The sequence below is a fragment of the Esox lucius genome, chromosome 24, assembly GCF_011004845.1.
Source record: "Esox lucius isolate fEsoLuc1 chromosome 24, fEsoLuc1.pri, whole genome shotgun sequence".
Taxonomy (NCBI): Eukaryota; Metazoa; Chordata; class Actinopteri; order Esociformes; family Esocidae; genus Esox; species Esox lucius.
Genome location: NC_047592.1, coordinates 26,663,645 through 26,689,316, shown reverse-complemented (window position 1 = coordinate 26,689,316; position 25,672 = coordinate 26,663,645). Strand labels below are relative to the sequence as shown.

Here is a 25,672-nt window from a genome sequence, read left to right as displayed (position 1 = left end):
TGCTTAAGCCAGTACATGTCCAGGCCCGTCTGAGGTTTGCTAGAGAGCATTTGGATGGTCTAGAAAAGCATTGGGAGAATGTCATATGGTCAGATGAAATCAAAATATAACTTTTTGGTAAAAACTCAACTTGTCGTGTTTGGAGGAGAAAGAATGCTGAGTTGCATCCAAAGAACACCATACCTACTGTGAAGCATGGGGGTGGAAACATCATGCTTTGGGGCTGTTTTTCTGCAAAGGGACGAGGACAACTGATCCGTGTAAAGGAAAGAATTAATGGGGCCATGTATTGTGAGATTTCGAGTGAAAAACTCATTCCATCAGCAAGGGCATTGAAGATGAACGTGGCTGGGTCTTTCAGCATGACAATGATCCCAAACACACCGCCCGGGCAACGAAGGAGTGGCTTCGTAAGAAGCATTTCATGGTCCTGGAGTGGCCTAGCCAGTCACAAGATCTCAACCCCATAGAAAATCTTTGGAGGGAGTTGAAAGTCTGTGTTGCCCAGCGACAGCCCCAAAACATCACTGCTCTAGAGGAGATCTGCATGGAGGAATAGGCCAAAATACCAGCAACAGTGTGTGAAAACCTTGTGAAGACTTACAGAAAACGTTTGACCTCTGTCATTGCCAACAAAGGGTATATAACAGTATCTTTCAGAATCTGGGTTTTTATCTAAACATAACCCAAAATCTAATAATGCTTAAGCCTGTTCTGTTATTTGTGTTTTATTCATATTCTTAATTGCTTCAAAACATTGTTGAAAAGTAAATGGCATTTACTCAAAAAGGGTATTGACAATTTTGTATATAAAATTAAGATATCCGTAGATTTTTGCGCATAAACTAAATCTGCAGTGGGCTGATTTGCTCTACAACCAACATTGTCAAAATCTTGCTGAAACCCCCAGCACACGAATGCACATTTGCAAGCGTGAACACCTGTGTACAAATAAGATTTGCCCGCGCGAACATAACCTGTGGTTATTATGGCCATTAGCAATGGATTTTCAAAATGCAAATGAAAGAAATAAACTGATTATAAACCTGCAATCTTAGCTTAAAGTAAATGACGTCAGCAGCCAATGATAACCAATGAACACAAGCGATGCAAAGCAAGCAGAATCACATGGCCTACCTGTATGGACAGAGTTAATGTGGCCATGTCGAATGTGAGTGCTTCCCAACACACCTTTTCTCCTCAAATGTCATAGTAAATTCCATATAATGTTTTATCTTGAAGGCAGCGCTATGTTACAGCTATCTAACAAATAGTTGCCTAATCTATTAAACAATTCCAGTTGAAGTACTTCGGTGCATCTCGTCCTGGCTGTGTTGTTAATGCATTTGACAAATAAACCTTGAAACTTGAAAAAGATATAAAACCAGGTAGGCCTATTACCTATAATTTTTCTGAGAATTATGCATTGAGTAGATAACTAAATAACATTTTATATGACTCAACTAATAATATCTAAGATAATTTCTCTCAAATCTGTCTAAATCTGTGTTAGTGATCCATCCACCTCACAGGTGTGGCATATCAAGATGCTGATTAGACAGCATGATTATTGCACAGGTGTGCTTTGGGCTGGCCACAATAAAAGGCCACTCTAAAATGTGCAGTTCCATCACACAGCACAATGCCACAGATGTCGCAAGGAGTTGCGGGTTGGGGTTTTTTGGGTTAAATGTATAATGTACCGCGGCCACACAAAAAAAAAAAAGGTACCTCATACTGCTCCTTTCTCAAATGCCAGAACATTATTTGACAAAGGTAGTTCCTTTCTAAGAAATAATGTACCTGTGAAAGAGGCAGAGTTGAAGCTGGCTGCCCACGTTGCTTGTCACTCAAGCACTTCAACTGTTGACCACTTAGGAAGTGTTGTGGAAAAAAGGCATTAGTTTGCATTGAACTGCACAGCACTAATTAATTCTGTGATTGGACCAGTAGTACATGAAGACCTCCTGGAGGATGTAGGAAATGGACCATACTCTCTTATTGTTGATGAGAGCACTGATATCACAACCAAAAAACAACTGTGTATAATCATCAGATATTACAGCAAAAAGCTCTCACGAATTATAAGCACTTTTGCTGGAATGCTCAATATAGTAGCTGGTGATTTGCAGCCCATAGCAAATGCTTTATTCAAATTCCTAGATAACATAATTCAGTGCTACAGAAATTCCGTGACCGCAATCCTCATATTCTCTATATAAAGTGTGTGTGCCATTCTCTTCAGCTCTGTGCATCAAAAGCCGTCAGTGTCCTCCCCAGAAATGTTGAGTATATGGTTTCTCAGACCTACAGTTGGTTTTCAAATGCCACCCAGCGTCTCCAAAAATATTCTGAACTGTACAAAACCATAAATGTAGGTAAAAGCCCTCTGAAGATTCTGCAACTGTCTGAAACTAGGTGGCTTGCTATTAGTGAATGCATCAACCGGATCCTTTCACAGTATGTGGAGCTTAAGTTGCATTTTCAGTTGACAAAAGACAGTGAGAGGAGCTATGCTGTGGAACTGCTGTACCAAATATATTGTGACAATATTAACCTGATATACCTGAAATTCCTCCAACCAATTGTGTCAGAGTTAAACAGACTTAATAAAATCTTTCAACTTGACAGACCTGATCCTGCAAAATATCTAACGGAACTTCTAACATTTTACCAGTCCCTGCTTGAGCGCATAGGTTTACCGAAGACATTCCAGAGCTGGCAAGACATCATGGAGTTTAACTTTTCGGATGAGTTATCTAAGGAAATTAGGAAGAGACTTCCAGATAACATCAAACAGTTAGAGGCTCTCAAATTCCTGTCACCGAGTCATGTTCTGTCGTCAAGTAAGCCAAGGATTGATGATATTCCCTTTTTCCACCTCTTCAAGGGAGATGTAGGAAAAGCAGAGCAACAGTGGAGAGTAATTCACACTCTGGAATGGAACAATGCAGAAGATGGCAAAACAGAGGACTTCTGGGTAGAAGTTTCTGCATACACATATACTGCAGGTGATAGAAACTTTGAAGATCTTGGTAATTTTGCATTGAATCTTCTTGCTCTACCATACAGCAATGCAACAGTTGAGCGTTCATTTTCCCAAATGTCACTGATAAAGAACAAGCTACGAAACAGGCTAGAGCAGAATTCTTTGCGAAATATAATGAGGATTCGAGCTTACATGTGAAGAAGAAACATAAGCTGCCATGAATTTAAACCATCACCACGGATGCTTTCTCTCTTTTGATAGAAAATGGGCATGAGAAACTTAACACAACACATATGTGCTGACTAACTCTGAAAGAAGGACCATCAATAAGACGTGTTGCCTGTTACTGATGGGCCCCACACATCCTGTCTATTCATTCTGTCCATACCTCCTGCTAGGAGTTGCCCATGTGACTGACATAGGCTATATGGATAGGTCCATTGACCATAGGTTGGAACATACCACACAAGGGTCTGTTGTAGGATAAACCTTTCTTATTGGAGGGTATTGGAATGTGTAATGGTTGGTTATGACCACTGGCCACCTCCTGTGTATCCTTGCATAAAAGAATGTGTTTCCTCTGTAATTATGGAAGAGATAGAAATGAGAAATGGTAGGTCAACATCATAGATTCATGCTGAATAAAGGCTCTCCCCTGACTTCTGGTTGCATTTATTTTGTTCATGAATCTAACAGCATGGTGCCGTGAGCCGGATAGATGGATTTGCACTCTGAATGGTGAGTCAAACCACAGCATGAGTATCCAGATTATCACATCTGGAACAAGAAGACCTAGAAATATCGCTTTTTTAGGAAATGGAAACCTGTGGTGAAGACATGTAAGACTTACGTTGACACTGAAATATTTGTACTTAGTCTTAGTCCAGAGACTCCACAGAAGAAAATAAATCTTCATTAAGTCATCTAGAAGTCCTTGCTAAATCTTCCTTGTTGTGATGGGAAGTACTTACTAGATTGAGTAGTAAGTGACACATGTGTAAAGTCCACTCTTTAGTGCAAAGCTTCTGTATTCATCTAGAAGTCCTTGTTATTTGGATAACAGGTTGACGCATATGTAGTAATAATTTAAATCTTGTACAAGTAAGGGGAAGAAAAAGACATCTTTAAACAACGTGGTAAATACAGGGACTGCAACCCTCCCGTTGTAATTTAGAAAATGGCTAAATCATTAGCCTATGAGATCAAAAAGAGTTTGAAAATAGATGACTGTCACCAAGAGATAATCAAAAAATATGCCATTGTTCCAGAAGAAGATTTTTGGATATACAGAAAATATGGGAAGAAATTCAAAGAATGCCTGATGAATTACAAAAAACACATTGGTCGTTGATTTTGTTATCAGAAATTGAAAAATGGAATGATAAATTCCTCAAAGATAGAATGAGAAAGAATGTGTTCGGGCATCGGCTGAACAAATGGCTGAACTGGATAAGTTGGAAAAAGGAACAACATCTAAAGACACTCAAAGCCCATTGAAAAAGAAATCATTGGACATTGGCAGGGTGAGTGTCCCAAGAAGAAGAAGATCCAAAGGAAAAAGACCGGATGCACATGAGACATTCTGCCCACATTCCGATCAGCAGCAAGGAAAGATCTCCCATGTATGGAATTCATTTCCTGGTGATACCGGGAACTGATATGAGCTTATAATCATTGATTAAGAGTTTTAAATGTGTTTCCAAAAATGTATCAAACCTAAATATTGAGTAGAGCTGGAACTTATCAAGGAAATCTGATCATTTCCCTTGATAATGACTATGCTTATTCAAGTGAATATTAATTTGAAGGCACTTAGATGGTATATAGCATGTTTTAAAAAGCATTTGAAATAGCCTGTTTTGTTCTGTCATGCTTGAACATGTTTTAATAGGTATTCAAGGAATAGCCTGTTTTGTTGTGCTTTGTCATGTTCACTATGTAAATTTAAATCAAACGTATTTATTGCATTGATGATAATGTTTAAAACTGTAAGGCCTCAAGGAGGGTCTCACTACAGGCTTTAACACGTGGGTACATCTAACCCTAGTGAAAAATTAGAAATTGGTACAATGATGATTTTGTAATCTGGTAAAATAGTCTCAGGGTTTTCTAACAAAAGGTTAAAATATTGTGTTTTCTCTCTCCTTATATATTATATCACTGATAGGATGAAGAATCCACATGGTGATAATCTTTAACGTTAAGAAGACACGCTGTTTCCCATGAGGACTGAATATGAATCCAAAAAAGCCTTTACAAAGGGTTTCCACCAAGTTGGAATGTGTGTGTGTTCTCTCTCACTGCCTTTTCACAGGACAACTGGTGAGAGGGAAACAATACACAGGGTAATAATTTTTTGAAGTAGACAAATGGCTTTCCATGTGCACTGAATTTGATTTTTAATATATGTTATACATTGGTTTTAGACAAAAGATTTGGATTAAAGTCTCAAATTATGACAAAAAGGGTGAAAACTGCCAAAAGTGAGTTCATCCCCTACAATAAAATTTCATATTTTATTTTGAATTGGCTTTGGTTAATTAGGAGCATTTTTATTTGTGTGTTTTTTGTGTTTCTCTTATAACTAAGATGACATTTGCGTTTTATAGAACTAAAAAGTTAGATACTAAAAAGTTGACTGACTGAAATTGTTTCACCCTGGGTTCAGAGAGCAGCACAGGGGGGAGGAGTGCTTGAGCCAATCCCCCCACACACCCCACACCCTGGGAGAGTAACATAGGCTTACTTGGGTGGTCATGTCTGTTTTTGGTTTGGTCATAATTTTCACCAATGTTTTGGAATGTCCACCAGAATGTTAAGTTATTGTATAGATATGATAAGCATATTTTTTACAAACTGCAAAAAAAACTAGAGATGAGTAGGACAGTAAATCTGAACCTTCACTTAACAAAGGATATCGGCTAAGTTGAAAGAATAACACACTCACCTAAAGGATTATTAGGAACACCATACTAATACTGTGTTGGACCCCCTTTGGCCTTCAGAACTGCCTTAATTCTACGTGGCATTGATTCAACAAGGTGCTGAAAGCATTCTTTAGAAATGTTGGCCCATATTGATAGGATAGCATCTTGCAGTTGATGGAGATTTGTGGGATGCACATCCAGGGCACAAAGTTCCCATTCCACCACATCCCAAAGATGCTCTATTGGGTTGAGATCAGGTGACTGTGAGGGCCATTTCAGTACAGTGAACTCATTGTCATGTTCAAGAAACCAATTTGAAATGATTAAAGCTTTGTGACATGGTGCATTATCCTGCTGGAAGTAGCCATCAAAGGATGGGTACATGGTGGTCATAAAGGGATGGACATGGTCAGAAACAATGCTCAGGTAGGCCGTGGCATTTAAACGACGCCCAATTGGCACTAAGGGGCCTAAAGTGTGCCAAGAAAACATCCCCCACACCATTACACCACCACCACCAGCCTGCACAGTGGTAACAAGGCATGATGGATCCATGTTCTCATTCAGTTTACACCAAATTCTGACTCTACCATCTGAATGTCTCAACAGAAATCGAGACTCATCAGACCAGGCAACATTCTTCCAGTCTTCAACTGTCCAATTTTGGTGAGCTTGTGCAAATTATAGCCTCTTTTTCCTATTTGTAGTGGAGATGAGTGGTACCTGGTGGGGTCTTGTGATGGCAATTTCTAAAATCCAAATAGTTCTATGAAAATGGTAGGTAAGACAGGAGAAATCCATTGTGCAATAGGTTTTAATTTACTTGCAAGGAGAAAGTATGCAGGTTACAAGGTAACAGTGAATAGTCTCTAAATAAAAACATCATTTCGACAGTATTTATTACACAGGAAAAGGGGTGTGGTAAGATGCTGCCATCTGTCTCATGTCAATCAAACACCTTTCCCTTTGTTCTATCACACAAGTCAAATGCTATCTTCTCCCACCTTATCCTTCCTGCCATAATGTTTACTGTAGTGTTTACCCAAAGGGGCCAACTGACCTTACTCCCCCTGTTGTATATCTTCTCCTATCCTGTCCTAAAACCCTTTGATCTGCATCTGGACAGACAATAGATGCCCCCTATGCAAATACCAGATCCCACACATTCCTCTACCTATCTTAACAGTGGGACTCAGTCCTTTACTCAGTGAGAATACATTGTATAAATAAATTTCCACAACAGCCTTCTGCTGTTGTAGCCCATCCGCCTCAAGGTTGTGCGTGTTGTGGCTTCACAAATGCTTTGCTGCATACCTCGGTTGTAACGAGTGGTTATTTCAATCAAAGTTGCTCTTCTATCAGCTTGAATCAGTTGGCCCATTCTCCTCTGACCTCTAGCATCAACAAGTCATTTTCGCCTACAGGACTGCCGCATACTGGATGTTTTTCCCTTTTCACACCCTAGAAATGGTTGTGCGTGAAAATCCCAGTAACTGAGCAGATTGTGAAATACTTGTTGGTGCCAGACCGGCCTGTCTGGCACCAACAACCATGCCACGCTCAAAACTGCTTAAATCACCTTTCTTTCCCATTCTGACATTCAGTTTGGAGTTCAGGAGATTGTCTTGACCAGGACCCTAAATGCATTGAAGCAACCGCCATGTGATTGGTTGATTAGATAATTGCATTAATGAGAAATTGAACAGGTGTTCCTAATAATCCTTTAGGTGAGTGTATGTTGCTACAGACTGAGGACCATGTACGGATTTTTAATATGTGGAAACCTAAATTTCATATACATTTTAAATAATCAATTTGGCCTTTATTTATGGCTTGCCCATGAGTGGGTGAAGCCAAGGGCTCCAGGAAGGGGCCAGAACTCTAGAATGACCCCAAACAACCTCTCCCATTTAATCAGGGTAGCCTATCACTGAGGGTTAAAGTTGAGTGTTCAGACTGGTCTCAACTGTGGTAATTTCTTCAACATAAGCGTATTCAGTTTTGGGATAATAAAACATTAGGATTCCACCATCCACCACGCCTCAATCACCCTCATCGGCAACTCCGCCCACTCGTTCCCCCATCACCGGAATTCTAATCATCCCCACCTGGATCCCATCACCAGCTCACCCTTGATAAACCCCCCCCACCTTTCAGTCATCGTCTGGTCTCGTCTCTACATAGACTCTCAGACTCACCTCTTACCTTCCTAACGCTTACTGAGATTTCCCGTTCTAATATAGCCTGTCTCCTGATCTTCTTCAACCTAGTTACCGTGTGCTTCTGTTCACCATCCGCTTCCTTTGCAGGAGAGGCTTTGATCATCAACAAGCTAAGTAATTTACAACTGTCATCGTTCTGTCTACTCACCATTATCTCTGGTTCCTGATCCATTCTGCAAATAAAAACATTTAACCTCATTTACCTGGCTGATTCCCGTTTCAAACGTGACAGAAGACCAGACCGAAGATGCAGAATCCTTCGGATTCCGGTGATAACCAACCGACAGTAATTCCACCTACCGCATCTTCGCCTTCACTTCCACAATCGTCCACTGCTTTGTTCTCTCTGCATGTCCCATGGCCCGACCAGCGACATACACCGGTGAGGCGGAGGATTGCAGTGGGTTCCTCCTTCAGGTATCGCTCTATTTCTCCATGCAATCTCATTCGTTCTCCACCAACTCAGCCCGTGTGGCGTTCATCATTTCCCTATTGTCAGGGAGAGCGCTTCAATGGGCGCAAGCACTATGGAACCCTAACTCTGAGGTTGTTAAGACTCTCTCAGGTTTCCTTTCCCACTTCAAAGAGGTTTTCGGCCAAGCAGCTTCAGATCTCTCCGTCCATGACCGACTTTTCAATCTCAAACAAGGAAAATCGTCTGTGAGCGACTATGCTCTCCAGTTCCGTACTCTGGCGGCATCTAGTGGATGGAACGAGACGGCCCTGATTACAGCATTTCGTCATGGGTTAAATAACATTCGTCAACTGCTGGTGGTTTATGATGACAACATGGGTATTGAAAACCTAATACAAAAGACCATCAGAGTGTCTCAACGATTGTCTGCTTGCGATGTTCTCGAGCCCACTGCAAGTCTTCCGCACCCTGTTCCGTCTACTTCTCCTCCAGCACCAGAACCCATGGACATTGGCTCCTCCCACTTACCTTCATCAAAACGTCAAAGACACACCACTCATCATCTGTGCCTCTGATAAACATCTCATCAGTTCCTGTCCCGTTCGACCTCCTCGCCCAGCGGTAAGTTCCATTCAACTCTCACCTAAGATTGAAAGGTTAAACCGTACCACTGTGCATCTCCTGACATCACGTGTTTCTGTTCCAGCACAAGCCCTCATCGACTCTTGTTAAACGGGGAATTTCATCTCCACACAACTCCTACAAAAACTGAATATCCGAAAACGCCGCAGCCATCAAGTACACCAGATCCATACCATTCAAGGCAAACCGCTGGGCAGAGGTCATATACGGTATTACACTCCCACGTTAACGCTTCGCATCGGATGTCTCCACTCTGAACAGATATCCTTCATGGTGCTGGAGGAGTCCACCGCGGACCTCATCCTGGGACGCCCATGGCTTGTATAACACCAACCAACTCTCCGCTGGAAATCCGGTGAGATCCTTCGGTTGGAAGACGACTGTCATCTGTCTTGCCTCTCTTCTATCAAGAAAGTGACATTGTCCATGTCTGCACCCTCACAACCCAATACCAAGGTTCCTGTCTGTTCCACCTCCGTCGAGAGCCCAGAAGTTCAACAACAAGCTGAGATTCCAGTGAAGTACCGGGCGTACCAGGATGTTTTTTGTAAGAAGCTGGCGACCAAGCTACCACCTCATCAGCCATGGGACTGCGCTATCGACTTGCTACCTGGAGCGACTCTACCCAAAGGACGTGTCTATCCCCTGTCTATCCCGGAGCAAAGGGCCATGGAGGAGTATGTGGAGGAAGCCCTGCAACAACAGTTCATTCGACCTTCTACCTCCCCTGCCGCTTCGAGTTTCTTCTTTGTGGGTAAAAGGACGGGGGCTTGAGGCTGTGCATCGACTACAGAAAACGCAACTCTCAGACAGTCAAGTTTAGCTATCCCCTTCCTCTGGTCCCAGCAGCCCTGGAACAGTTGCGTGGAGCCCGTATCTTTTCCAAACTGGACCTCAGAAGTGCCTACAACCTCATTCGGATCCGACATGGTGATGAGTGGAAGACGGCGTTCTTCACCCCCTCTGGTCATTATGAATATCTGGTTATGCCCTTTGGGCTTTTCAACGCTCCCGCCGTCTTCCAGGGGTACATGAACGAGATCTTCAGAGAGTACCTCAACCGCTTTGTCATAGTATACATCGACGATATCCTCGTCTACTCTTCAACTCTCTCGGAACACCAACACGTCATCAAAGTTCTCCAAACACTCAGAGACCACCAACTGTATCTCAAATTCACCAATTTCTATCGCAGGTTCATCAAGAACTATAGTTCCGTCTGTGCACCCCTCACATCTGCTCTAAAAGGCCGGCCCAAGTCTCTGTCCTTATCACCTGATGCTATCCGTGCGTTCCATCTCCTCAAAGAAGCCTTCACGACCGCTCCAATCCTCGCTCATCCCAATCCTGAACTTCCATTTGTTGTCGAGGTGGACGCATCCTCCACGGGGGTTGGAGCGGTCCTATCTCAGTGGCAGGGTGAGCCCACCAGACTTCTTCCATGTGCCTTCTACTCTAAAAAACTAACCCCGGCGGAGCGAAACTACGACATCGGCAACCGGGAGCTGCTCGCCATCAAAATGGCCCTGGAAGAATGGAGGCACTGGCTGGAGGAAGCAAATAACCAGTTCGAAGTTATCACGGATCACTGCAACTTGGAGTACCTCAGAGAAGCTAAGAGGTTGAATCCTCGTCAGGCCCGCTGGGCTCCTTTCTTCACACGATTTGACTTCCTGGTCACCTACCGACCTGGAAGCAAGAACTGCAGAGCAGATGCTCTTTCTCGTCTCTATCATTCTTCTATGGATGACAATCCTTCGGAACCCATTCTCCCCCCAGCCGTCATCCTAAGCCCCATCATCTTGGATATCGATGAGCAGATCACCCAGGAGAACCAACGCCATCCAGCTCCGCCGGGAAGTCCAGAAGGGCTCATCTTCGTACCTCAACACCTACGTACCGCCCTTCTGGACTCAGCTCACACAGCTCCGGGCTCCGGACACCCAGGTAGCAAGCGTACCCTCTCGCTCCTCAGTCAACGGTACTGGTGGCCGTCCATCTCCGAGGATGTGTCCCGGTACATCAGAGGATGCTCCGTCTGCGCCATCACCAACACTCCCCGCAAACTCCCGGAAGGCAAACTCATGCCATTACCCATTGCCAGACGTCCATGGTCCCATATAGGGGTTGACTTCATGACCGATCTTCCTAGATCTGAGGGTCACACCTGTGTGTTAGTGGTGGTTGACCGCTTCTCTAAGGGATGTAAACTTATCCCATTACCTGGTCTACCCACAGCTCTTGAGACCGCAGAAGCCCTCTCTCATTATGTCTTCCATAACTTCGCCATCCCTGAAGACATAGTTTCAGACAGAGGTCCTCAGTTCATTTCCCGGGTATGGCATGCATTCTTCAAGCTCCTAGGAGTCACCGTCAGTCTCTCATCCGGATATCACCCACAGTGCAACGGCCAGACTGAGCGGAAGATCCAGGAGATCGGACGTTATCTTCGAACATACTGCCACCAGTACCAAGACAGCTGGATCCGATACCTGCCCTGGGCGGAAAACGCTCAGAACTCCCTCAGGCAGAACACCACCGGGCTCACCCCCTTCCAGTGTATCCTCGGGTATCAACCTCCTCTCTTCCCTTGGTCGGGTGAGCCCTCGGAGGTTCCAGATGTCGACTATTGGTTCCATCAGAGCGAGGGGGTATGGGACTCGGCTCATGTACATCTTCAGCAGGCAGTGCGAAGGCATAGGGACCAAGCGGACCATCGTCGAAGTGATCCACCGCAATACCAGCCAGGCCAGAAGGTGTGGCTTTCGACACGGGACATACGCCTCCGCCTGCCTTGCCGTAAGCTGAGTCCTCGATACATTGGACCATTCACAGTGCAGAGACAGTGGAACAACGTCACCTACAGACTCGACCTTCCACCGCACTTCCGGATTGCACCCTCTTTTCACGTATCTCTTCTCAAGCCATTTACTGCACCTGTCACTCCTCTTCCCACAGATGGACCTTCGGAGGTAGTGCCTCCTCCTCCCGTTCCTGTGGAAGAAGAGCCCATCTACCGAGTCCGCTCCATCATGGACTCCCGGCGGCGAGGTCCCCGTCTGGAATACCTGGTAGATTGGGAGGACTACGGACCAGAAGAGCGTTCCTGGGTACTCCGTGACGATATCCTCGACCCTGCGCTATTTACCCGGTTCCACACAGACCATCCTGACCGTCCAGCTCCCAGGGGTCGGGGTAGGCCTCGTCGCCGGCAGCGCCGCTCTTCTTCCCAGGCGTCAGGGGCCGCCTCGGGAGGGGGGGGTACTGTCAGGATTCCACCATCCACCACGCCTCAATCACCCTCATCGGCAACTCCACCCACTCGTTCCCCATCACCGGAATTCTAATCATCCCCACCTGGATCCCATCACCAGCTCACCCTTGATAAACCCCCCTCACCTTTCAGTCATCGTCTGGTCTCGTCTCTACATAGACTCTAAGACTCACCTCTTACCTTCCTAATGCTTACTGAGATTTCCCGTTTTAATATAGCCTGTTTCCTGATCTTCTTCAACCTAGTTACCGTGTGCTTCTGTTCAGGAGAGGCTTTGATCATCACAACTGTCATCGTTCTGTCTACTCACCATTATCTCTGGTTCCTGATCCATTCTGCAAATAAAAACATTTAACTTCATTTACCTGGCTGATTCCCGTTTCAAACGTGACAGTTGCCTTTGAAAATGTTAAATTTGGGTGCTGTAGATATGCTAATAAAATCGCCCTGGTGGTTGAAGTAGGTATACCACTGGAACATGGGCTGGAGTTTTTTCTCTTACAACTTAGTTGCACAGCTTATCCCCTAGTGGGCAAACCAATTTATTTAGGCATGTGCCAAGAAACTTCAGGGTATTCTAAATTCATGATAGCCATTTAAAGAATTTGAGAGCTGTTTAGCTCTGTAAGACAAATGTGTCACTGGGTTATATGGTTTATAATTCCTTCGCACAAGACTGTGTTGCACATTGATGTCTTTGTGTTAGTGAATGTTTGTGTTTTTAACATTTTCACTTTGTTGTTTTTGATGGATATACAGTATGCAACTCCATATCGAATGGATTCTAAATCCATCCCTGTTACCAATTCTCTATTTTTACATGTCCGTCCCAAAATGATGGCCAGTGTGGGTTCAGGGTGGCGCCTCCTGTGGCCGTATTCGCCGTGATTCTGCTTTCCCTCATGGTGTCACTTTCCATTGACTTAATGAAGTGAAAGCAGGAGGGATGTATGATATGATAACTGATTATGATTGGAAAGAGTGGAGCTTAGGGCTCAAAGCCAATCAAATTGTTACTTAAAAGGAATTACTTGAACATTTAGTTTTTTTTTCTGTTTGCATAGTTATAATGGTGTATTGGAATCTGCCGGTGCGAAGAGGATCGGGCGGCAGTCGAAGGCAGGGGCCTAGACAACCCGATCTCTGGACACGGAAACTAGCTCTAGGGACGTGGAATGTCACCTCGCTGGCGGGGAAGGAGCCTGAGTTGGTGCGTGAGGTTGAGAGGTTCCGATTAGAGGTAATCGGGATCACCTCTACACACGGCTTGGGCTCTGGAACCACACTCCTTGAGAGAGGATGGACTCTTCACCACTCTGGAGTTGCCCATGGTGAGAGGCGGCGGGCTGGTGTGGGTTTGCTCATAGCTCCCCAGCTCTGCCGCCATGTGTTGGAGTTTACCCCGGTGAACGAGAGGGTCGTTTCCCTGCGCCTACGGGTCGGGGATAGGTCTCTCACTGTTGTTTGTGCCTACGGGCCGAACGGCAGTGCAGAGTACCCGACCTTCTTGGAGTCTCTGGGAGGGGTGCTGGAAAGTGCTCCGACTGGGGACTCTATTGTTCTACTGGGGGACTTCAACGCCCACGTGGGCAACGACAGTGACACCTGGAGGGGCGTGATTGGGAGGAACGGCCCCCCGGATCTGAACCCGAGTGGTGTTCAATTATTGGACTTCTGTGCTAGTCACAGTTTGTCCATAACGAACACCATGTTCAAGCATAAGGGTGTCCATCAGTGCACGTGGCACCAGGACACCCTAGGCCGCAGGTCGATGATCGACTTTGTTGTCGTCTCATCTGACCTGCGGCCGTATGTCTTGGACACTCGGGTGAAGAGAGGGGCGGAGCTGTCAACTGATCACCACCTGGTGGTGAGTTGGATCCGATGGCGGGGGAGGAAGCTGGACAGACTCGGCAGGCCCAAGCGTACTGTAAGGGTCTGCTGGGAACGTCTGGCCGAGTCTCCTGTCAGAGAGATCTTTAACTCCCACCTCCGGCAGAGTTTCGACTGGATCCCGAGGGAGGTTGGAGATATTGAGTCCGAGTGGACCATGTTCTCCACCGCCATTGTCGAAGCGGCCGCTCGGAGCTGTGGCCGTAAGGTCTCCGGTGCCTGTCGAGGCGGCAATCCCCGAACCCGGTGGTGGACACCGGAAGTAAGGGATGCCGTCAAGCTGAAGAAGGAGTCCTATCAGGCCTGGTTGGCTTGTGGGACTCCTGAGGCAGCTGACGGGTACCGACAGGCCAAGCGGGCTGCAGCCCGGGTGGTTGTGGAGGCAAAAACTCGGGCCTGGGAGGAGTTCGGTGAGGCCATGGAGAAGGACTATCGGCTGGCCTCGAAGAGATTCTGGCAAACCATCCGGCGCCTCAGGAGAGGGAAACAGTGCCCTACCAACGCTGTTTACAGTAGAGGTGGACAGCTGTTGACCTCAACTGAGGATGTCGTCGGGCGGTGGAAGGAGTACTTCGAGGATCTCCTCAATCCCGCTGACACGTCTTCCATTGAGGAAGCAGAGGATGAGGGCTCAGAGGTGGACTCGTCCATCACCCGGGCTGAAGTCACTGAGGTGGTCAAGAAACTCCTCGGTGGCAAGGCACCGGGGGTGGATGAGATCCGCCCTGAGTACCTCAAGTCTCTGGATGTTGTGGGGCTGTCTTGGTTGACACGCCTGTGCAACATCGCGTGGCGGTCGGGGACAGTGCCTCTTGGATGGCAGACCGGGGTGGTGGTCCCTCTTTTTAAGAAGGGGGACCGGAGGGTGTGTTCCAACTATAGGGGGATCACACTTCTCAGCCTCCCCGGGAAAGTCTATGCCAGGGTTCTGGAGAGGAGAATACGGCCGATAGTAGAACCTCGGATTCAGGAGGAACAGTGTGGTTTTCGTCCGGGCCGTGGAACACTGGACCAGCTCTATACCCTCTACGGGGTGTTGGAGGGTTCATGGGAGTTTGCCCAACCAATCCACATGTGTTTTGTGGATTTGGAGAAAGCATTCGACTGTGTCCCTCGCGGCATCTTGTGGAGGGTGCTTGGGGAATATGGGGTCCTGGGTCCTTTGCTAAGGGCTGTCAGGTCCCTGTACAACCGAAGCAGGAGCTTGGTCCGCATTGCCGGCAGTAAGTCAGACTTGTTCCCAGTGCATGTTGGACTCCGGCAGGGCTGCCCTTTGTCACCGGTTCTGTTCGTAATTTTTATGGACAGAATTTCTAGGCGCAGCCAGGGGCCGGAGGGTGTCAGGTTTGGGGACCACACAATTTCGTCTCTGCTCTTTGCAGATGATGTTGTCGTGTTGGCCCCTTCTAACCAGGACCTTCAGCATGCACTGGGACGGTTTGCAGCCGAGTGTGAAGCGGTGGGGATGAAAATCAGTACCTCCAAATCTGAGGCCATGGTCCTCAGTCGGAAAAGGGTGGCTTGCCCACTTCAGGTTGGTGGAGAGTGCCTGCCTCAAGTGGAGGAGTTTAAGTATCTAGGGGTCTTGTTCACGAGTGAGGGAAGGATGGAACGGGAGATTGACAGACGGATCGGTACAGCTTCTGCAGTAATGCAGTCGATGTATCGGTCTGTCGTGGTGAAGAAAGAGCTGAGCCGCAAGGCGAAGCTCTCGATTTACCAGTCAATCTACGTTCCTACTCTCACCTATGGTCATGAGCTTTGGGTCATGACCGAAAGGACAAGATCCCGGATACAGGCGGCCGAAATGAGCTTTCTCCGCAGGGTGGCCGGGCGATCCCTTAGAGATAGGGTGAGAAGCTCGGTCACCCGGGAGGAGCTCAGAGTAGAGCCGCTGCTCCTCCACATCGAGAGGGGTCAGCTGAGGTGGCTTGGGCATCTTTTTCGGATGCCTCCGGAACGCCTTCCTGGGAAGGTGTTCCGGTCCCGTCCCACCGGGAAGAGACCCCGGGGAAGACCTAGGACACGCTGGAGGGACTATGTCTCCCGGCTGGCCTGGGAACGCCTCGGTGTCCCCCCGGAAGAGCTAGAGGAAGTGTCTGGGGAGAGGGAAGTCTGGGCATCCCTGCTTAGACTGCTGCCCCCGCGACCCGGCCCCGGATAAGCGGGAGAAGATGGATGGATGGAATCTGCTATGTTTAACATATTCTATTCTTAGGATTTGTTTTAATTGTTTATTTGGAAACAGTTTGTTTGACGTAAGGTCTAACATTTTAACGGTGGAATAGCATAGATGTAACCATTTTTGATTTGGCTAAGCAAAGTCAAGTCTGATCAGACAACGGAATCTCATTCCACTGCCAGGTGCTATTCGGGCATAAATATAGCACATTGAATGAAACATCAACCAAGCCAGTTCTGGATGGAAAAGGAAATTTGACACAGACTTTTATGGAAACTTGTCTGAATAGTGTGTACACTTCACTCTGATGATGGAACTTCTGAGATCCACAAGTTTTCAGGACTGACTATTGTCTTCATTGTTGGGAGTTGACGGAACAATACCCAGTGGATGAAAGTCAGATGGACTGTTGAACCACACTAATCGTTGTTTTGCAGTTATACTTTCAACAGATCGAGACATCACAACCCCTTTTCTGATGATACATCACGTCACTGACTGGACACAGACAACTGAGTGTGTGAGTACCAGCAACATGTTCAAGAAGGATTTCTACAACCACATGGGTCGCATGTGTTCCAAATCCTCCTGACCACTCACATGGCAGAATGATGCCAGGGTCAAATCACTTGGCTTCACATTCCATTTCCAGATGAATCTTCGACAGCAAGATGAGAGGAGAGTCCTGAAGGACTCCACATACTACAGGGCAGAGTACCACGGGCCAGTTGACTGGAAAGGTCACATGGTCCCATCCCAGTGGAAGACACTGTTGTGGTGTTTATCTTGAATTAGTGAAGTTTTGGAAACTCACTGTTCCATTATACACCTACACTGACTTGTTAGGACAACCAGGCAATTTGCTGGGTCCACATCACACTGACTGCAATAGCTGATATTGGAACTTTATATCACTGATGCAAGACAGAGAAGACTGAAGACTAGAACTATAGGACATTTGATGAGAATCTAGGGTCATTCCTAACAATCAATAGTTTTCCTAAAATAACTGGTATGTTGATCTCTTATGTATGTTCATTCCTCACAAGACCGGTAGAGGACTACATATGATCACTACCCAAATATTGGTCATTGATAGTCATAATTACAACAACTATCCTGATATGTTTAATAGTGCCATATTCCTTTTAAAAGGTAGAAACTGTCACTAGTACATTCATTGGAGCTGACTGTTGTGTTATGTTCAGGATATGTTGGGTTGTTGCTATGATGTTGATGCATGAATCATGATATGGGGAGACTTTGATTGTTTAAAGGGTTTATTGGGAATTAATTATGCATTTCATTAATATGTTTGTTTCTGTTGGACACAGGTTATACTGATAGTAGCCTGGGACTTGATGTGTTTGGTAAAGATCGATCACGATGGTCACTACGATTGCAGTGTCATACAGTGCTATGTGTCAGGGCAAGCTGTGTCCATTGCATCTTATTTTCATTTCATTTAAGGAATAATAAAGCCTCATAGGCCAGATAATCCTTTTTATTATTTTTCTTTATTGTTTTTTTTAACAGAAGTGTTTGGACCTTTTCAGTTCATTAAGAATTGGATTGTACTTTTATTTTGCTAGCTTAATTAACATGTAATGATTAGTTATCACATGTTTGAAGGGGGGACTGATAGGAAATGGGCATGAGAAACTTAACACAACACAGATGTGCTGACTAACTCTGAAAGAAGGACCATCGACAGGACGTGTTGCCTGTTACTGATGGGTCCCACACATCCTGTCCATACCTCCTACTAGGAGTTGCCCATGTGACTGACATAGGCTATATGGATAGGTCCATTGACCATAGGTTGGAACATACCATACAAGGGTCTGTTGTAGGATAAACCTTTCTTATTGGAGGGTATTGGAATGTGTAATGGTTGGTTATGACCACTGGCCACCTCCTGTGTATCCTTGCATAAAAGAATGTGTTTCCTCTGTAATTATGGAAGAGATAGAAATGAGAAATGGAAGGTCAACATCATAGATTCATGCTGAATAAAGGCTCTCCCCTGACTTCTGGTTGCATTTATTTTGTTCATGAATCTAACAGCATGGTGCCGTGAGCCGGATAGATGGATTTCTGGTTGCATTTATTTTGTTCATGGATCAAACTTGGACAGAATCTAACACTTTACTGCTGAAATCTATTAAGCACCACCTGAGAAGGGTGGGGAAGAGAGCACACATGTCTAAAATAAAACAGCCCTGAGATTGTATATAGCTCTGTTCAAAGCTGTAATCAAAATGAGGCTGCACAGTAAGACCATCTAAGAAGAAAATGTGAAAGGTTCTGGAAAAAGAGAAGACAAACAAAAACAAAGGGACAAGCGTTCAAGTTTATCCAGTAAGCATTTTGGTAATAATATTGATAAAAGCCAGTCAGTGTTGGGGAAAGTTAATAGTAATGCATTACAATATTTAGTTACTCCCCAAAAAAGTAACTAGTTGCATTACTTAGTTACTTTTTATGGAATATATAGAATAATATTATATTCGGAGAACTTCCTGATCCCATAGCTATGCATGCTATATAAAAGATCAATAAACATTACAGATTATGCAAAGTAATGTGTTTTTTACTTTTGTACTTATTGTGTGGATAGAGTAAACTATATAAAGTGAATTCACTATCCATTGTAATAATAAGGAGTGTAATACTTGTTGCCATTATGAAATAAGTTATATCAGGGTAAAAGACATATCTTAAACATTTAAAATGTTTTATTAACTTATTAGAGGACAATAAGATGATACTTGAGAACAAACATCACCACCAATTAAACAGATCTGTCACTGTCAGCTTTCTATTGTGTCCTCAAAAAAAATTATTTTATGCAAAAGAAAAGTCCAGATCACTTCTGCAATACAATGCAAAAAAATGTATTGTCAATGTAATGTTAGAGCATTATCTTAATAAGAGTTCACTACTTCATCTGGGTTTTATTTTCAAAGTAACGATTGTAGCGCAGCAGGAGTAGTTTCTCAAAACGCTGGTCTGTGAGACGGTTCCTTTTTGGGGTGAGGATGAGACATCCAATACTAAACAGCCTCTCAACTGGTGCACTGGAAGGTGTTGCTGCGTTGGCTTTTAAGAAGATCTTCAAAATCCTGGGGAAATCATGTAAATGTTCCATATTGGCTGATTTCAGGTATTCACATATCTCCACGTCCACAGTAATTGCTTGGTCGTCATGTTGATTCTCCTCTTCAGGAAATGCAAAGAAGTCATTTTCATGGTCTCTGCTTTCAGGAGACTGCAGTGGCTCTTTCTGTGGTATCTCAATAGTGAGAGCACGACACTGTGCTGCCAGAATCATCTTGATGTTGTCTTTTCTTGTTTCATCCCTCAGCCACCGCAGCTTGAATTTTGGCAGGGTTACCGCAGCAATCAAAGCTTCATCGCTGTCAAGGATGGAGCTAAACCGTGTCTTGATAGCCTGCAAGAGAATTTTAGATAGGTTACACAGTTAATACAGTAATAGACATGAATTCATACCAGAATAATACAATTTATGTCAGGAAAAAATAGAGTTAAAAGTAGAATTAAACTTAACAACACGCAAACATATTGAAAGCACTGACACACACTATTCTATGAGAACTGAACTGAGCTGAATGATGACATCACTGTTTTTTCCATAACTGCTTTATAGCTACAGTATATTGAACTCATTTCATAGTTGATGAACTACACTATTATACTGAACCAAACAAAATAAACACTGAACTGATTTGAACTGTCTAATGACTGTTTACTATTTTCTTTTTAGAGCTGTTTTGCAGCTAAATTCAATTCTGTTTGCATTATTGAATCATTATTTTCCTGTTATCCCTGTAAATCTGCTTTGAAACAATCTATATTGTATAAAGTGCTATACAAATAAAAGTGACTTGACATCAAATAAAACTACAATAAATAATAATAATAATAATAATAAGACCATATTGAACAGAATTACCTGAACTATGAGGTCTGGGAGGTCAGCCATCATATGAGAGAGGCCCTCTTTCAGTGCCAAGATTTTTGTCATCAGGATTTCAAGGGTAGGTTGAAGGGTGCCATAGAAACATTGATCTTCACCTTGAAGTATATCCAGTGCCATACAGGCAGGCTTCAGAACCTTGCAGTATTGTTTAATGAAATGATACTCTCTCTCTGTAATGCATCTGATGTCCAGGCGAGTGCAAAGTTGATTGAGGTCCACTAAGGGCATGTCTGTGACTCTGCTGTGCATCATAAAACGAGTTCCACCTTGTAGTTGAAGGGACCAGCAACTTCCTTTTGCTAAATTCTTCCAGGCTCTCTGATGCCACAGTTGATCGACTAACTTTTGACCACAAGGCTGAACATTTTCCAGTTGCACTTCTGTACACTGCTTTGCAATCTGCCTTCACCGTCAAAAATTTAACTATGTCGTTCGAGCATATAAGGTTAAGGGTGTGCGATGCACACCGGTGATGTGGAGGGAGAACATACAGTTCGCTGGACTCAATGTCATCTCGTAAAACTGCGTGCAAGTCCGTATATATGACCTCGTCTTCATCATTCTCTGTTTCATTATCATCGTCAGCTTGAAACAATCTGAAAGCTTTGACAAAGTTCGAGCCATTGTCAGTGACCGTGACAGTTATCTTACCACAAAGAGCATATGAGCTGTGAATTTGCTCTAACTCCGCTGCGATGGTATCGTACGTGTGTCTCCCACGAAATCGTCTGCAGGCCTCCCGGCCTTTTTCCTGTCACAGAGATTTTGCTGATGATATTTCTAAATGTGGGCGCCTCCACAGTGGACAGGGGCTGCATCTCCTATAAAATAAAAGCAGCAACCAATTTGTTGAGTTCAGTGGAACTAATTGTTTTACCTGGTGATGATGAACTGAAATCAAGCTTTTGTTGTTTAGCTTGAGGCGGGGTGGAGGTATCATTCGGCGCTCTCTCTTCCAATTCTGTAGTGCTGTGCTTTGCATGCAGATGTTTTTTTAAATTTGAAGTGGTGTTTTTTGCAGTTGACAAGAGCTTTTCACCAACACATAATTTACACTTAACGATTATTCTCTTCTCCTTTTCTTCGACGATTTCAAAATAATGAGAATACTTCCATCGCAGTAATGTAATGCTCTGGCCTGCCATCTCCGTTCCTGACTAGAGTTTGTTCCCGCGCAGGGCGCGCACGTATCAGTGTTCTATGTGACTACGTTCATTTTAATTCAGTACTTTTTTCTTCTTTTTTCATGCAAATTAATTAAACTGAAAAGTAACTTGCATTACATTTTTAAAAAAGTAACTCAAATATTAATGTGTAAATTTATAAAGTAATGCATTACTTTACTCGTTACTCCAGAAAAGTAATATTATTACGTAACGCACGTTACTTGTAACGCGTTACCCCCAACACTGAAGCCAGTGTTAGTTTAGTTTAACAGTGTGTTAATTGTAAACTTGTGTGTAAACAGAACAACCGCAGATCTGGAGAGAAAAGCATCAGAGAGAAGTGCTGAGAAGAGAAAATGTAAGTACAAGTTAGTACTCCTGAATAGGGTCAGAAAACATCAGAGATGACGTTCTTATTTTACCTTCATTGTAAAAAAAACAGTGTGTGATATTAAGAATTTGGGTAAGACAAAAGATTTAACTTAAACATATATACATTTATTTTAAGGCCCTTTGTGGGAATCCGACGTTGTCTAATCTGATTGGACACTGTAAAATTGGGCTAGTTTTCATTCCTTTTGGGGGGTTTTGAGTTGTCATTGTGCTGGAAATATTTCTGGGACCAGGCAACCCTGCCGACTTGAGTGGGCAAATGCTCACATTCGATGGCGTCTGGCAATTTGGAGAGGTGTTCTCTTCACCGATGAATCCCGGTTTTCACTGTACAGGGCAGATAGCAGACAGCGTGTATGGCGTTGTGTGGGTGTGAGCGGTTGGCTGATGTTAACGTTGTGGATCGAGTGGCCCATGCTGGCGGTGGGGTTATGGTATGGGCAGGCATGTGTTATGGACAATGTCCCCCCGGACATTATAGAAAACATATTATATGCCAATAATATATGTGAATTGACTTGTAAAGCCTTACGCCTACTATTGAGCTAGAGGACATTGCTGGCAGCCTGGCACAACCAAAGGCACGTACACTTTTCCGGTCCTCCACCGATCATGCGGTTGCCGTGATGACAGTAACTGAAAACAGGCCACATGCTAACAACATAAAGTATATGGTTAAATGGTTCTCGAAGTGGCTGATTTTTTATCCATAACGGACAAGGAAACAATGGAACTTGTTCGTGTGCTACTTGATTGACAGCGATTTCAGTATCTCATCAGGGCCGCTTTGGAAGGCATGTCAGATTTCTTATGTCTATGTGTAGTCTGCCTGATACATTCAGTTTTTGAATGGGTGTTGGGAGAAGCATTTTGTTAAGATTGTTAAATCCAATTATAACAGGGAAGTGGAAAACATTACTTGAGTTGTGTCTGTTTTGTCTTGCCTGCCCGGACCTGGCCCTGCTCCCTCTGTTAAACAACTTGCGTCTATTTATTCTGTCTGCAACTAAAAAACATTGCTATGGTGAAATCTGTATTTTTCATACTTTTGAGCTATTGATAGGTGCTGGCAGCCTGATACAAACAAGACAAACCCACTTTACCAGTCCTCCACCTGATTACGCACTTGCCACAATGAAAGTAGCCTAACTGAAAACACAACATGCTAATTCTCTGGTTAAATAGTTCTCAAAGCGACCCAATTATTTATCCATAACAGACAAGGGAGCCCTGAAACTCGTTTGTGTGCTACATGATTGACAGCCCTCAGCTGATGGTTTCTTCTCAAGTGTCCAATCACAGTGTTCCAAGCATAAAACACACAGTCCAATATGGACAGCTCTATCAAATGGGTGAGGTCCCTCCCCATTGCATTTGGATGAGGCACAACTTCACACCATCTATTTCATTTGGACGATGCATAAGTGTATACAATGCAAATTCAATGTGTATTTTTTATTTTATTTATTTATATATTTAAGTATTTAATTATCTATATATGTATTTATATATTTAGTTATTTCATATTATGGCACATTTAACCATCCATACGCAAGCCCCAGTTATAATAATAACTATAATATGGTATCTTATCTAATTAAGATTTGGGAGAGGGGGTAGGCCTGCTTTAAACATTTAATAAACATTTAGCAATCTGAACAGCCCTGAGATTTTCAGGAAGTTCAAAAGAAGTAATTCATGGGAAGAAAATGTGCTGTTTGGAGCTGTTAAGTTTGTCATGGCATGGAGTAGATCAGACAGATCGGCTGGTCAAATTAAGGGTTTGTAGAACAGGAGAGAGGTCCAGTCATCGAGGGACAGGAAGCAAGGATGAAGGTGATGTGGAAGGATTTATCTGTTTATGTCTGGATCCTTGCAGTACTGTATTTTATTGGGTGTAATTTATTAATTGACTCTGTAGGCAGGCCAAGTACTGCATTCCCATATTTAATTCAGGGGAAAAAACTATGCATGAATAGATATTTATTCATCAGAAGCTCTGAGAGGTCATCTTTGGCAAGAGATGTTCTTCAGGTGAATGAATGAAGTTTTACAAATGTGACTTTGTCAATTAAAAGCAAGTTCAGCCGTGAATTTCACACCCAGATTTGCAATGACTAAGGAGACGAGAACAATGCGGCTGTCTATGGCAGGCCAGATTCTGCTGAGTTGGAGGAAGCCATTCTGCATCCAATATTTTGCCTCATTCAAACAGTTGGAAATTGTTGACGCAGTTGATATAAAATTGGCTATTAAATGAGCATGCAAAAAAGTTGCCCATCTATCCTCTAACAAATGTAGGACTATTAAATTAAATTAATTGTCTTAAAGACGTCATCATCATCATCATCATCTTCTGCTTATCCGGGGCCGGGTCACGGGGGCAGCAGTCTAAGCAGAGATGCCCAGACATCCCTCTCCCTAGATACTTCCTCCAGTTCTTCCCGGGGGACACTGAGGCGTTCCCAGGCCAGCCGGGAGACATAGTCCCTCCAGCGTGTCCTAGGTCTTCCCCGGGGTCTCCTCCCGGTGGGACGGACCGGAACACCATCCCAGAAAGGCGTTCCGGAGGCATCCGAAACAGATGCCCAAGCCACCTCAGCTGACCCCTCTCGATGTGGAGGAGCAGCGGCTCTACTCTGAGCTCCTCCCGGGTGACCGAGCTTCTCACCCTATCTCTAAGGGATCGCCCAGCCACCCTGCGGAGAAAGCTCATTTCGGCCGCCTGTATCCGGGATCTTGTCCTTTCGGTCATGACCCAAAGCTCATGACCATAGGTGAGAGTAGGAACGTAGATTGACCGGTAAATCAAGAGCTTCGCCTTGCGGCTCAGCTCTTTCTTCACCACGACAGACCAATACATCGACCCCATTGCTTCAGAAGCTGCACCGATCCATCTGTCAATCGTTCCATCCTTCCCTCACTCGTGAACAAGACCCCTAGATACTTAAACTCCTTCTCTTGAGGCAGGCACTCTCCACCAACCTGAAGTGGGCAAGCCACCCTTTTCCGATTGAGGACTATGGCCTCGGATTTGGAGGTACAGATTCTCATCCCCACTGCTTCACACTCGGCTGCAAACCATCCCAGTGCATGCTGAAGGTCCTTGAAGGGAACAACACGACAACATCATCCGCAAAGAGCAGAGACAAAATCGTGTGGTCCCCAAACCTGACACCCTCCGGCCCCTGGCTGCACCTAGAAATTCTGTCCATAAAAATTACGAACAGAACTGGCGACAAAGGGCAGCCCTGCCGGAGTCCAACATGCACTGGGAACAAGTCTGACTTACTGCCGGCAATGCAGACCAAGCTCCTGCTTCGGTCGTACAGGGACCTGACAGCCCTTAGCAAAAGACCCAGGACCCCATATTCCCGAAGCACTCTCCACAGGATGCTGCGAGGGACACAGTCGAATGCCTTCTCCAAATCCACAAAACACATGTGGATTGGTTGGGCAAACTCCCATGAACCCTCCAACACCCCGTAGAGGGCATAGAGCTGGTCCAGTGTTCCACGCCCCGGACGAAAACCACACTGTTCCTCCTGAATCTGAGGTTCTACTAT

General features: G+C 44.6%; 1 protein-coding gene across 1 annotated transcript in view; it reads left to right on the top strand.

Annotated features, from left to right (window-relative positions):
• LOC109615009 overlaps positions 1-8,802 on the top strand; it is a 67,238-nt gene extending 58,436 nt beyond the window's left edge. The window contains exon 7 of the mRNA XM_034290447.1: positions 8,638-8,802. Coding sequence (XP_034146338.1) covers positions 8,638-8,802 — 165 coding nt within the window. The remainder of the gene's footprint in view (positions 1-8,637) is intronic.
• Positions 8,803-25,672: the final 16,870 nt, after the last annotated feature.